This window comes from Papio anubis, chromosome 9, assembly GCF_008728515.1.
Source record: "Papio anubis isolate 15944 chromosome 9, Panubis1.0, whole genome shotgun sequence".
NCBI classification, from domain to species: Eukaryota; Metazoa; Chordata; class Mammalia; order Primates; family Cercopithecidae; genus Papio; species Papio anubis.
This window is the reverse complement of record NC_044984.1, coordinates 13450886-13465384: the sequence shown is the minus strand read 5'-3', so window position 1 is coordinate 13465384 and position 14499 is coordinate 13450886. Positions and strand designations below refer to the sequence as shown.

The 14499-nt window shown below is 36.6% G+C and overlaps 1 protein-coding gene across 12 annotated transcripts in view; it reads right to left on the bottom strand.

Annotated features, from left to right (window-relative positions):
* ATF7IP (activating transcription factor 7 interacting protein) overlaps positions 1–14499 on the bottom strand; it is a 136294-nt gene that overhangs the window by 53081 nt on the left and 68714 nt on the right. For all 12 annotated transcript variants that reach the window (XM_003906038.4, XM_009180266.3, XM_009180259.3 and 9 more), the window contains 3 exons: positions 12526–12671; positions 10829–10966; positions 2121–2186 (listed from right to left, as the gene is read on the bottom strand). In XM_003906038.4, the coding sequence (XP_003906087.2) occupies positions 2121–2186; positions 10829–10966; positions 12526–12671 (350 nt within the window). The remainder of the gene's footprint in view (positions 1–2120; positions 2187–10828; positions 10967–12525; positions 12672–14499) is intronic.

Sequence of the window (14499 nt, the reverse complement as noted above, 5' to 3'; positions counted from 1 at the left end):
TACATCCATGAGGATGGTCACTATCAAAAGAACAGAAAATAACACGTTAGTGAGGTTTTGGGCAATCTGGAACTCTTGAGCACTACTGGTATAAATGTGAAACGGTACAGCCTCTATGAAGAACAGAATAGGGGCTCCTCAAATGTCTAAAGGTATTACTATACAACCTAGTAATTCCTCTTTTGGGTATATATGCAAAAGAATTAAAAACAGGATCTCGAAGAGATAGCTGCACTCCCGTGTACACTGCAGCATTATTCAAAATAGCCCAAAGGTAATAATGGCCCAAACGTCCATCATCAGATCAAATAATAATAAAAATAAAACCAGAAAAGGGTAGCATGAGGGAATCCACTTATGGTGATGTAACAATTTTATATCTTGACTGTGATGGGGGCTACATAAATCTATACATGTGATCAAACTGCATGGAAGCATAAACACTCACAAACAGACATGCATGCACAATGAATTTTTACACACACATGTAAAAACTAGTAAAAACTGTTAAGTTGATAAACTACTTAACAAAATTGTCCATTTCTTCGCTTTGATACTGTACTACAGTGATAAGATTTCACCGCTCGGGGAAGCTAGGGGAAGAGTTCATACGGCTCTACGTACTATTGCTGCAAAAACAGGAAAGAATATACGAACATGCATCAATACAGAAAACTTCTAGGAAAAATGATTACTATTTATTGGTATTGGCAATTTACTATGTGCCAGATAATGGAACTATCAATATGAAGAAATGGAACTTGTTCAAATAAAAAATTTAAAAATAAAATTCAGCAGGAAAAGAAAATAAATCCAACTAAAAACTATAATGCAATATACAAAGACTATATTAAAATATGAATAATAAAGGAAATAACAGAAGAGTAGCAAAATGATAAAGAAAGGAAAAATGAAGGAAACAACAAAAAGCAAAAGCCAGACTATGGAAGTCAATTTATGCTATAAGGCCGGGCGCGGTGGCTCAAGCCTGTAATCCCAGCACTTTGGGAGGCCGAGACGGGCGGATCACGAGGTCAGGAGATCGAGACCATCCTGGCTAACACGGTGAAACCCCGTCTCTACTAAAAAATACAAAAAAACTAGCCGGGCGAGGTGGCGGGCGCCTGTAGTCCCAGCTACTCCGGAGGCTGAGGCAGGAGGATGGCGTGAACCCAGGAGGCGGAGCTTGCAGTGAGCTGAGATCCGGCCACTGCACTCCAGCCTGGGTGACAGAGCGAGACTCCGTCTCAAAAAAAAAAAAAAAAAAAAAAAATTTATGCTATAAAGTTTGGACTTAATTGTATACTTTAAAAAATATTCAAACTGTTTAAGGCAATAAAGTGACTTAATCTAATCTCTGTATATTACAATTAGAGCAAAAAAGAGGTCTGACTACATGGGGAAGAAAGAAAGGGGAGAACAGGCACACTACAGGCAGTACAATACCAAAATACTTTGGGGAAAATAGTAAGAGACCATACTGGGAAACTGACAAGAATGCAAAATGAAAGAAACAAGGTAAGACAAATCCCTGAAGCCTAATTTTAAAGACGGACAGAAAATACAGCTTCAAGAATTGCATAACCTAAGGGGCCAGGCATAAAGGCTCATGTCTGTAATCCCAGCACTTTGGGAGGCCAACGTAGATGGACACCTGAGGTTGGGAGTTCAAGACCAGCCTGGCCAACATGGTGAAACCCTGTCTCTACTAGAAATACAAAAATCAGTTGGGCATGGTGGTGGGCACCTGTAATCCCAGGTACTTAGGAGGCTGAGGCAGGAGAATCAATTGAACTCGTGAGGCGGAGGTTGCAGTGAACAAAGATGGTGCCACTGAACTCCAGTCTGGGTGACAGAGAGACTTCATCTCAAAAAAAAAAAAAAAAAAAGAATTGCACAACCTAAAATAAAATATAAATGTTGATATATGAGAATAGTAAATGAGGATTTGAAAGGGGTTCCTTAGTTCTAGGGCTGAAGGCACACAAACTACATACAGGAGTACACAGTATGAAAGCAAATTTCAGATTTGTAATACAGACTTTCCTCCTAATTCAGCATTTCCTAAGATTACCACTTAGAGAGCTAAATATTAATTATGCAAGAATAGAAAACTTTACTTCATGTCTTTTCTTAAGATCTTCTTTGGCTGCTTCAAAGCGTTTGGTTAGCCTGGCTATCTTGGCCTGAAAAAAAAAAAAAAAAAAGGACAAAAATGAATGGAAATCAAATGGTATTATAGCATTAAAAAAAAAAAAACCATAAATACGTAACAAGAAACCTATAGAAAGCAGGATCCTCAGAAGACAGCTGAGCAAAGAAAATAAATTAAGCTGATTATAAAATATACACTTGGAAAATACAGTTATGACTAAAACTAAGTGACCCCTAAATTCAATACTCAGATGTAAACACTCTTAATTAGGTTAGCCTATTTCTTCCTCAAACTGTGAGTGTTGCTCACTTACCAGTACATTCCTGATTATGTAAGCCTGTGTTTTGTAATCTTTTTAACACAGTTGTAATCACACTTGATTTTCTCACTGAGAATTATAAAGTGGACATATCTATAAGTCATAAAAGATCCCTTGCCAATACTACATATGGATGGATGTAGGCTTTACTGTGACACTTTCAACAGAAGTGTAGATGAATGTTCACATATTACTTTTTCACAAATTAAATTACATATTCTGTTAATCTTTAACAATCTGATAAAAACGTTACCTTGGCTAGGCATTGTGGCTCCTACCTGTAATCCCAGCACTTTAGGAGGCCGAGGTGGGTGGATCACCTGAAGTCAGGAGTTCGAGACCAGCCTGGCCAAAATGGTGAAACCCCATCTCTACTAAAAATACAAAAATTAGCCATGGTGGTGCGTGCCTGTAATCCTAGCTACTCAGGAAGCTGAAGCAGGAGAATAGCTTGAATCCAGGAGGCAGAGGTTGCAGTGAGCCAAGATGGCACCACTGCACTCCAGCCTGGGCAACAGAGTGAGACTCTGTCTCAAAAAAAACCCAAAAACAAAAAACAAACAAAAAAAACCCATTACCTTGTTTGTGTCAACATGGTCAATGAGGTTATTAATCATTTGTTGTGCTTATATAAACTCCCTGATCACGTATTTTGCTCAAATACATATTGAAAGGAAATCTGAGAGAAAAAAAAAGCAGAACAAAAATAAAAATAATCATTTCACCACATGAATATTTGGTTGTATTTCCTTTCAGTCTCTTACTAAGCATCGACGTAATATTCAACTATTTCTGTTGCTGCTGCTGCTGAAGCCATTTTAAATTAAACATATTTTCAAGAAAATTACACTTCTGAGTGTATTCATGAGGCCCTACCTAAGGAAGAGCTCTGCTAGAGAATTTCTTTTATCTAATAAGGGCATTCACTTCATAAAAATGAAAAAAGGTATGATTTACTTTTAAAGTTTCTTTCAGAAAGCAGTCACTTCTAGAGGAGACCCCAAATCTTAAAATGTGCTTAAGTCCAATATTATGGCCTAGGCAATCAGTTACCTATGACTCTCAAAGGTAAAGATTTTCCTAAGGACTTAGTTATTTATGCATGTTATTAAGGCTCAAGATCATAAAGCATAATTTCATGTCCTTAATATGGATTTACCTTTCTGATAACTAAAATATCTCATATAACTTTCTAAAAAGGTATATGGTGCAGTGGCTCACGCCTGTAATCCCAACACTTTGGAAGGCTAAGGTGGGTGGATGGGTGACAAAGCGAAACTCTCAAAAAAAAAAAAAGAAAAAGAAAAGAAAAAGAAAAAGAAAAGAAAGGTATATGGGAAGGGGAAGGCATTTTCTGTACCCCAACTTATGCGAGAATGTCAATTTTCCTTTAGTCAAATTATCTAGGTGGGGCCAGGCGCAGTGGCTCACGCCTGTAATCCCAGCACTTTGGGAGGCCGAGACGGGTGGATCACAAGGTCAGGAGTTCAAGACCAGCCTGGCCAACATGGTGAAACCCCATCTCTACTACAAATACAAAACTTAGCCAGGTGTGGTGGCACACGCCTGTAGTCCCAGCTATTCGGGAGGCTGAGGCAGGAGAATTGCTTGAATCCAGGAGGCAGAGGCTGCAGTGAGCCAAGATCGCGCCACTGCACTCCAGCATGGATGACAGAGCGAGATACTGTCTCAAAAAAAAAAAAAATTATCTAGGTGGTTATATTATAAATTGCACAGTATGCATAATGTTATTATTCTACTGTTACTTAAGCCCCACCCCCAAAATCATCTTGTATATGTTACATGTATAGAAAAAGATCTGTAAGGTTACATTCCAAGGTTAAAAGTAGTCACCCCTGGAAGCTATGATTGGCAGAAAGTGGGAAAGAAAGTGAACTAAGGACCTCACTTTCACATCATATAGATTTGTAGTACTCAAACTCTTTTTTAAAAGAATTATCATTTTAAAAATGAAACCAGTAGCAGAAAAACAAACTCAAAATGTGGAAACTGATTTATAGTTTTCTGATATGTAATATTATAAAACAGAAAAATCAAAGAGCAGCCTTTTTGTTTTTACATAGGAAGCTGTACAATTCTTTTTTAATTATAATTCAAAATATCTGCCATACTGTGTCCAAGAATGGCTATTCTGGTAAATATTCTGAGACATTTTTAAAAAATGAATAAACAAGTCATTTTTGTAACTCCAGGAAAGTAATATTCTATCACATTGGGTTTTACTTGGGAAACTAGACAAACCAAGAATTTCATTGCGTATGTACCTTTAGGAAATAACTCTGTCTACAAAAAACAAAAGGTTTCCTTAACATCAAGGTTGGCCTATAACAAAATATTGCTGCTCATAAAAGCAAGTGAATAAACAGACCCACAGTTTCTATTATTTAAAACTGTCTCCGTATTAGGCTGTCATAATTTTACTTCATTGATAGGGAACAGGAGCTGAGGTTGAAAGGAAAAAGTAAAATACACATTTTCAGTTAAATCTACTTAAAATGGCATTTTCTAAATCATAACCAATGGAATGTTATATTCCAGAGTGTGCTGACAGCTTTCGCATTTCCGTAAGAAATCTAGTTGAAATTCTGAGTATTATGAATTTGAACTATACTGTGATTTGAGAGGAATCAAGTCCTCCTATCTGAGAGCATAGTACTATTGACTCCTGTTTTCTTGTTCTGTCCTTTTTCTTCATAATGGTCTTAATAATTTATTCTTGAGTGCTTACTCATTTTTAAATAACTACCATATGTGAAACCTTTTTCTCATTATGTTTTCTAATTGGTTATTGTTGATGTAAGGAGAACTATTAGAATATGTTGTTCTTATATGAAGTAGTTGCTGTATTTCCTTCTTCATTCAACCGTTTGTCAACTGAATTCTATTGGGTTCCCACTTACCAATTGTTACTCATTTCTTTTTCCTGTCTATTGTATTGCCCAAGACTAATACCAAATCTCTAAATAGCAGCGTCTATTAATAGGCATTGTCTCATTCTCAACTTTAGTAGATATATTTCCAATAATCCATTATTAAATATGATATTTACAACAGGTTTCTGAAAGCAACCCTTTAAGAGATTCAAGGTATTTACCTCCTATGTTTTCCACGAATGACCAGTAAATTTTAACAAATCCGGATTTGGCATGTACTGAGATGATCACACTGTTTTTCACCTTTCCTACATTAGCAGAGTGACATATAATTGTTAATACTGAACTAGACTTGCATTCGTAAGAGAAATCTATGCTGGGGAATAAAACTAAACTGTTTTTGTCTCTTCTTGTGCTAGAGGTTTCACAGATGGGCTTACTTCATCAAACGGACGTCTCATCTTTCTCCATACCCTGAAACAGTTTACATCACACAAGAATTATCTGTTCCTCAATGACTTGCCAGAATTATCTGGCAAAGCTTTCTGGGTTCCATGACTTCTTCAGAAATAAATCTTTGACTACAGTTTTGATAGAGTTCCTCAAAATCTAGCTTTCCTGATTCCTTTTCTGAGACACAGTCTCGTTCTGTTGCCCAGGCTGGAATGCAGGGGCACAATCTCGGCTCATTCCAACTTCTGCCTCCCAGGTTCAAGAGATTCTCTTCCCTCAGCCTTGCTAGTAGCTGGGATTACAGGCATGTGCCATCACGCCAGGCTAATTTTTGTATTTGTAGTAGAGACGGGATTTCATTATGTTGGCCAGGCTGGTCTCAAATTCCTGACCTCAGGTGATCCACCTGTCTCAGTCTCCCAAAGCACTGGGATTACAAGCATGAGCCATCGCAACCGGCCTCCTGCTTCCTTTTTATATACAACAGATTTCATTGGTACAAAGTTGTTAACATAAAAATGTTCTTAAAGAATCTCTTCTGGATCTTGCCTTCTTTTCTAATCCTTGTGCAGTTTATTTGTACTTATTTTAATTCTAGGTCAAAGACTTATCAGACCAATAGAACAATTTGTCTCAGACGTATTCAACTGAACAATTTGTCCCTGGATAATTCTACTAAAACATATTAAGCCAAAAGTCAAAATATCATATTAGCTAACAGGAAATTGTTCTGAAATATGCAGTAAGAACGAATTGAAAGTTTTATTTCCAAATCAACTACTCCACATAAATTTGGCCAAAATGAGCACAACAGATCTCAACAAACTCCTCTCATTGTTGTGCACTATGCTTTATATTTGTTATAAGAGGACTCGATTTGCTAAGTGTTACTGTACGCAGAGTGAAGGGCAAAATCGGGCTGAACTATGTACGCATTGCAAAACAGGCAGCAAAGTTTGGGTAGAACGGTTGCCAACAATTGCTACATGGGTACTATCCACACCAAAAAAACATATTTCCCTCTCTAGAGCACAACCATAAAGATACTTGATTTTGTATGCTACTGAAAATAAGTAGATATTAATTCAAACCTAACTGTTATAAAGCTAAGATGTTAAGTGTAATCCTGAGGGTAACCACTAAGGAAAAAACTAAAAATATATATAAGAAGAGAAACAAGATGGAATCAAAATGATACACTAAGAAAAAATCAATTGCAAAACAAAGCAGTAATGGAGAAAGTAGAAACAAAAAAGGTATCAGACATAGAAGAAATGACAAATTGCAAAAGTTTTTCCTTATTAGTAACTACTTTAAATGTAAATAAACTCCCTGATTAAAAAGCAGAGATTGGTGGAACTGATAATAAATCATGACCAAACTATATACCATCTGCAAGACTTCATCAAAATTTAAAACTTTTGTGCAACAAAAGGCATTATTAAGATGTTGTAGACAAATTACAGAATGGGAGAAAATATTTGCAATCACATATCTAGTAAGAGTTTGGTATCCTGGGCCGGGCGTGGTGGCTCACGCCTGTAATCCCAGCACTTTGGGAGGCTGAGGTGGGCAGATCATGAGGTCAGGAGATCGAGACCATCCTGGCTAACACAGTGAAACCCCATGTCTACCAAAAACACAAAAAATTGGCCGGGCATGGTGACAGGCGCCTGTAGTCCCAGCATGGGAGGCTGAGGCAGGAGAATGGTGTGAGCCCGGGAGGCGAAGCTTGCAGTGAGCTGAGATCATGCCACTGCACTCCAGCCTGGTGACAGAGCAAGACTCTTTCTCAAAAAAAAAAAAGAGTTTGGTATCCAGAACATATAAATAATTCTTACAACTCAACAACAAAAAGGCAAAAAATCCAAATTAAAAATGGGCAAAGGACTTTAAAAGGCATTTCTATAAACAAGTACATATGATTGATCAACAAGCACATGAAAAGATGATTAACATCATTTATCATTAGGGAAATGCAAATCAAAACCCTAATGAGATACCACTTCATACCATTCTGATGCTATAAGAAAAAAATGAAAGTAAAAATAACAAGTGTTGGTGAGGATGTGGAGAAATGGAACCCTCATACATTGCTGGTGGGAACAGAAAATGATATAGCCACTGTGGACAACAGCTGGGTGATTCTTCAGTAAGTTAAACAAAGAATTACCATATGGCCCACAATTCCATACCTAGGTATATGCCTAAAAGATTTGAAAACAAGTATTCAAACAAATACTTGTATACAAGCTCAAAGCAGCATCAGTCACAATAGCTGAAAGTAGGAACAACCCAAATGCCATTCAAAGGATGAATGCATAAACAAAATGTGGCATACACCACCACATAATGGAGTATTATTTAGCCCTAAGAAGGAATGAAGTACTGACACATGCTACAAACACAGATTAAGCTGGAAAACATGCTAAGTGAAAGAGGCATGTGAAATATGCAAAATAGGTAAATCAATAGAGACAGCAGATTAGTGGTTGCCAAGGGCTAGTGTAAGAGGAAAAGAAGAGCAAGTGTTTAACGGGCAAAATGTTTCCTTTTGAGTTGACAAAAATCTTTTGAAATGCGATAGATAGTGGTTGTATAAAATTGTGAATGTACTAAATAACAATGAATTGTACACTTTAAAACAGTTTGGTATCTGAATTTTATTTCCATAAAAAAACAAAACACTGGAAGAAGACACAAAGAGATGGGAATTAAATTGGGCTTGGTAACATTTAAAAAATAATACAGTGAGGGCACATGATTATGGGTGCATGAACAGGGGAAACAATATGAAGTCAAAAGCCTGGTATCAAAATACAATAGACATTAATAGTACCCCGTAGGCAGTGAAGCAACTGGTGGATATTAGAAAAAGTGGATTGAAAACTAAGAGATTAAAATTTAAAAATGTAAAACATGAATACTGGTTTTACTGGTACACAATTGAGGAACCTGGACTATAAAGAGACTGAAGTAATCAGTATTCAGAAAAATTAGTACAATGCTTTGGAAGGACCAGCAAGAAGTTAAAAACTAGTACCAGAGTGCTCATATAAAAGGTGTTACTATAATCAGGGAATTGGGTAATGATGGCCTAATGAAAAGTGAAAAGAATCGAGATTTTTTTTTCCAGGAAATAATCAAGTTGTAACTTGGCAACTCACTGTGCATATGAAATGACTGAGGGATCAGTCTCTAAGAATTCAAGAGCTGCCAATAAGAGGAACAATGGGAAGATTTTCCTTCAAGAGTTTTCCAGGAATTCAGAAATTGTCAGTAAGAGGAACATTTGCAGAGAAGCTAATTGGCTTGGTGTTAGAAAGATTCAAATTCTGAGACTACAAGCAACGCCTAAATACAAATTTAAATGTTAAGAAATCTGGATTGCACCTTATGTGTGAGATGATAGGTGTCAAAAACTCAGGTTTTATAGTATGTATGTATGTATTTATTTTGGAGACAGAGTCTCACTCTGCTGCCCAGCCTGGAGTGCAGTAGCACGATCTCAGCTCACTGCAACCTCCACCTCCTGGGTTCAAGCAATTCTCATGCCTCAGTCTCCCAAGTAAGTGGGACTACAGGCACACACTACCACACCCGGCTAATTTTTTGTATTTTTAGTACAGACAGGGTTTCACCATATTGGCCAGGCTGGTCTTGAACTCCTAGACTCAAGAGATTCGCCCTCTTCGGCTTCCTAAAGTGCTGAGCTCACAGGCGTGAGCCACTACGCCCAGCCAAAAACTCAGGTTTTAAAAACACAATTTCATAGTTGTACCTGTGGGTATGATGAGAAACAATGAATAAAATTATTCTTTCAAATCTTCAGGCATTTTCAAATTTAATTCAAAAGTTTGAACAGTAATAGTAAAATGAAGTTTAATAATTAGATAGGTCAGTCTGGGAGATACACTTAAATTCTAATCCTATTTAGCTAAAATTTCATTCATAATGGAAAAAGTGATTTAACTTCTATGGGCCACTTTTCCCTCATTTGCAAAATAAGGCCCTATACATGGTTTACCACTCAGCATCTTTGGGATATGCTCATATATAAAATAACCCAATAGGAAACATACACTTACTTATGACAGAATGAATGTACTGATTCAAATACTAGCTTCTTAGCTTTGGAATAAAGTAGATTACTACAGCACACCACTATGTGCTCATTTCAGCTGACCAGAAGCTCTGGTATTGTATGTTAAGATATAGTTGTACTTAATAAAAAATGCAAAGTTGAAATTAATAAATATGTGTTATTAAACTAACATCTTTAAAACATGAGGTCCACCAAAGGAGGTAGATTAACATAAAAAGAATCCCTAACAAATATTATTTAGTATTTATTACAGCATGCTAAATGACAGCCTTCCTTTAGTGACTGGAAAACAAAATATGAAGTACTAAGTCAGATCCAGTAATTTCTGAGTCTCTGTTATGGTTTGAACTGTGTCCCCTAGAAGTTCACATATTGAAGTCTAAACTTTCAGTATTTCAGACTGTGACCTTATTTATAAAGGTCATTGCAAAGGTAATTAGTTAAGATGAAGTCATGTTGGAGTATAGTGGGCCCCTATTCCAATGACTGGTGTCCTTGTAAAAAGGGGAAATTTACAAACAGACACACATACAAGGACAACACCATGTAAAGATAAAGCCAGAGATCAGGGTGATGTTTCTACAATGCCAAAGAACTGTCCGCAAACCAAAAGAAGTTAGCGTAAAGGCACAGAACAGATTCTTCCTCACAGCACAGCCCTCAAAAAGAACCTACACTGCTGACACCTTGATCTTCAACTTCTAAATATTTCTACTGTTTAAACCACTCAGTTTATTGTACTTTCTTTACAGCAGCCCTGGCAAACTAAACAAACTCCTTTTACTTCTTATATTTAGAATTTAAATGTATTTTATAGTCAATGTCAATCTCAAATATATATCTCAGAAAATACGTTATAAAAACAATGACAAATGGAGTACAATTCAAGTCAATGTACAAACCTGTAGTTCAGTGAGAACTGTTTTATGTCTCTTGTTACATTCAATCTTTTCCACTCGTGTTTTCAATTCTGCCAAAGTCTTATCAAATACAGCACACTGCAGTGCACACAATTTTTCTTCCAGCAACCACTGTATAACCTAAAGAAACAAATATTCCTTCATTATGCCAAGAAGGCATTCCAACAAGCAATAAACAGTAAATATTCTTAAGTACCAAGAAGACAGTAACGATAAATTAACTAACTTAATGAATAAAACATGCTAGAATCTGTAACACAATACTATCTGCTAAAATCCTCTACTTTTATATATATAAAATCTACTTCAAGAGGGTAATACATACTAAAAATAGAAAATTTCCAGAGAGTAAACTTTTGAAAAATTTCCATATTCTCATTATGGGTCCACAACAAAGACACTGGCACATATCCATGAACCATACTTGAGTAGCACTGTTCTAAAGAAGTAAACTCTCAGGAAACCTCAGCTTTCAAAATTTTTCACATAGCTACCTTCATAATTCTAACAGCTCTGTAAGAAAGACTGAATAAGCATTATTATCTCCATATGTCAAATAAAAAGAAACTAGGGGGAAAAACACTGAGAGTTTCTACTGCCATACTATTCTTTTTTCTACAAAGTGCAAATATGTATGCCATATTTTAATTAAAGAATGTTGTCCTAAAACATTGATTGTAAAATGTCATCCTTAAATATATAAGACCTTGAAAAACTAGTTATCATTGACGTTTAATATTCCTCTCTAAGAAAAGCATTTGTACAAACATTTGTGAATATATGTTGAAAAACATAAAATACTGAATATTTTCATTATCTCTATCTCTAGTCGAACAGAATTTCAAACTCCGTACTTTACTCCTTTCTCTAGTCCTTTTAAAACCCTGTCTCTACCACTTTTATACTAACCCTAAAGTACACAATAAAGAGTTTAGAATGTAGAGACTTATAACCATGAAACCAGCTTTAAAAAGATTAAAATGTTAATATTTAAAACTCTAACATTTCCTTTTCACAGTAAGATAAAGTTCAATATGAGAAAGAAAAAGAAAAGCTGAAAAACAACATTCAGTTTTGTTACCAAAGCAAATAAATAAAAATGTTACCTTCGCTCCCTTCTGTTTTGATAATCATAAGCATTTTTTTAAAAAAAGATGTAGCCAAAAATAAGTCAGAAGGAATTTTAAAATTAAATTATCAAGGATAGTAATAGACTTATTTATTTATTTATTTATTTTTTAAGATGGAGTCTTGCTCTGTCACCTAGGTTGGAGTGAAGTATTGTGATCTCGGCTCACTGCAACCTCCACCTCCCAGGTTCAAGTGATTCTCCTGCCTCAGCTCCCAAGTAGCTGGGATTACAGGCACCCACCACAACATCCAGCTAATTTTTGTATTTTTAGTAGAGTCAGACTTTCACCATGTTGGTCAGGCTGGTCTCGAACTCCTGACTTCAGGTGATCCGTCCACCTCAGCCTCCCAAAGGGTTGGGATTATAGGGGTGATCCACCACATCTGGCCAGTAATAGACTTTAAAAGCTCAACCACTTTCTTCAAGTTCTTTCTTTCTATGATAAACCACATTAGGTCAATAAAATACAGAATAATGTCAGAAACCTAGAAGAAGACAGTGGTGCTACTTATTCAATATGGTTTATAACTTATAATTGACACAATACCTTTTGAAGTTTCTGGTTAATGTCTCCTTTGGCTGTAATCTTTACTTGAAATTCTGCCTCATATTCTTCTTCCATATATCGACGACGTTTAGACTGTACATTGTCCATGTCTTCTGATTTAGAACGTTTTCGTCTGGAAAATTCATCTGAGAAGAAAAACCACAAAGATCACACTCAGGTGTTTTTCTTATAGCTCTTAATGCATATTATCCATCCTCAGCAAAATATTGTTTCTATCACAATAGCCTTCTCAACCAACTATTTTGTAAATTGTTTTGGAGATCAGAAAAGTAGGTATATAGCTTTTAGCTTTAAACTTCAAATGACTTTTAATATACTAAATAAGAACTTTCTTTTTTTTTTTTTTTTTTTTTTTTTTTTTTTTTTGAGACGGAGTCTTGCTCTGTCGCCCAGGCTGGAGTGCAGTGGCGTGATCTCGGCTCACTGCAAGCTCCGCCTCCCGGGTTCACGCCATTCTCCCGCCTCAGCCTCCGAGTAGCTGGGACTACAGGCGCCCGCCACCACGCCCGGCTAGTTTTTTGTATTTTTTTTTAGTAGAGACGGGGTTTCACCATGTTAGCCAGGATGGTCTCGATCTCCTGACCTCGTGATCCACCCGCCTCGGCCTCCCAAAGTGCTGGGATTACAGGCTTGAGCCACCGCGCCCGGCTAAATAAGAACTTTCTAATGGTCAAGCAATCCATACTTTGAACACAAAATTTCCTTGAAATCTTCACATTAAGAAGGAGAACTGCCTCACAATTGTGTCATGAAGAAGGTAGATGAAATCACCTCATATTCATTCCTGTAACTAAATGTCACAGTGCACATGAATCCTCTGACAAAATATTGTATTCATTATCACGTCAGATTTTTAACTACGCACAGCTTTATTTATTCTTCTTCCTCCGTAAGTACAGGAAAAAATTCTTAATCATTAGCCTTACAAAACTAGCATAAGTTATTCTTAACATATCCTAATGAATTCAAATAAAAATAAAATTAATGTCATTAAAAGTACATTTATAAAGAATATAGACTAGAAGACTTCACTTAGAAGATTTGTTTCAAGTGCTGTTAATATTCATGAGATCATACGCAAATTGTATCTGGTTTCTTCAATATCTAAAAAAATTAAAACACTAATATCTTCATACTTTTTAAATGCAAATGCTCTTATGTGACCATGCTTATCCCTCTGTATATATCTGTATCTATGTGCCTACTTTTAAATCCACTCTATTCCACAATTTCTCTTATAATCTTAACTTACCCATGGTCACACATGGATAGCAGCATGACAGGAGAGTTGTTGAACCCAGCTTTCCTGACTTGTAGTCCAATGATCTTTCTATAAACCTAAGGACACACAGTCCACCATTTTCCTCCCTTCCCATAAAGCTAAACAACCTTCCCTTTTCCTTTTCCTTCTTTCCTTCCTTCCCTCTTCTTTTCTTCCTCTCTCCCTCCCTCCCTCCGTCCCTTCCTCCCTCCTTCTCTCTCTCTCTCTCTCTCTCACAAGGTGTCATTCTGTCACCCAGGCTGGAGTACAGTGGTTCATTGCTCACTGGAACTTCAAATTCCTGGACTCAAGCAATACTCCCACTGCAGCCTCCCAAGTAGCTGGGACTACAGGTGTGTGCCACCATGCCTGGCTAATTCAAATATTTTTTCTGCAGAGACAGGTTCTTGCTATGTTGCCCAGGCTGGTCTTACATTCCTGGCCTCAAGCAATCCTCCCATCTTGGCCTCCCAAAGTGCTGGCATTACAGGTGTGAGCCACTACATCCGGCCCCATGAAGATAAAGAACCTTAAGTAAACTAAAATACATCCTTCCATTTACTTATGTTAGCCCATACAAAATTCTTGTAGTTTCATTCTCTGAACATAAATGTAAAACAATTTCTATGTCAAAACAGTCAGTACCTTAATAAATTTTAAGCTAAATCTTTCTGAGGAACAATAAAAAGTAT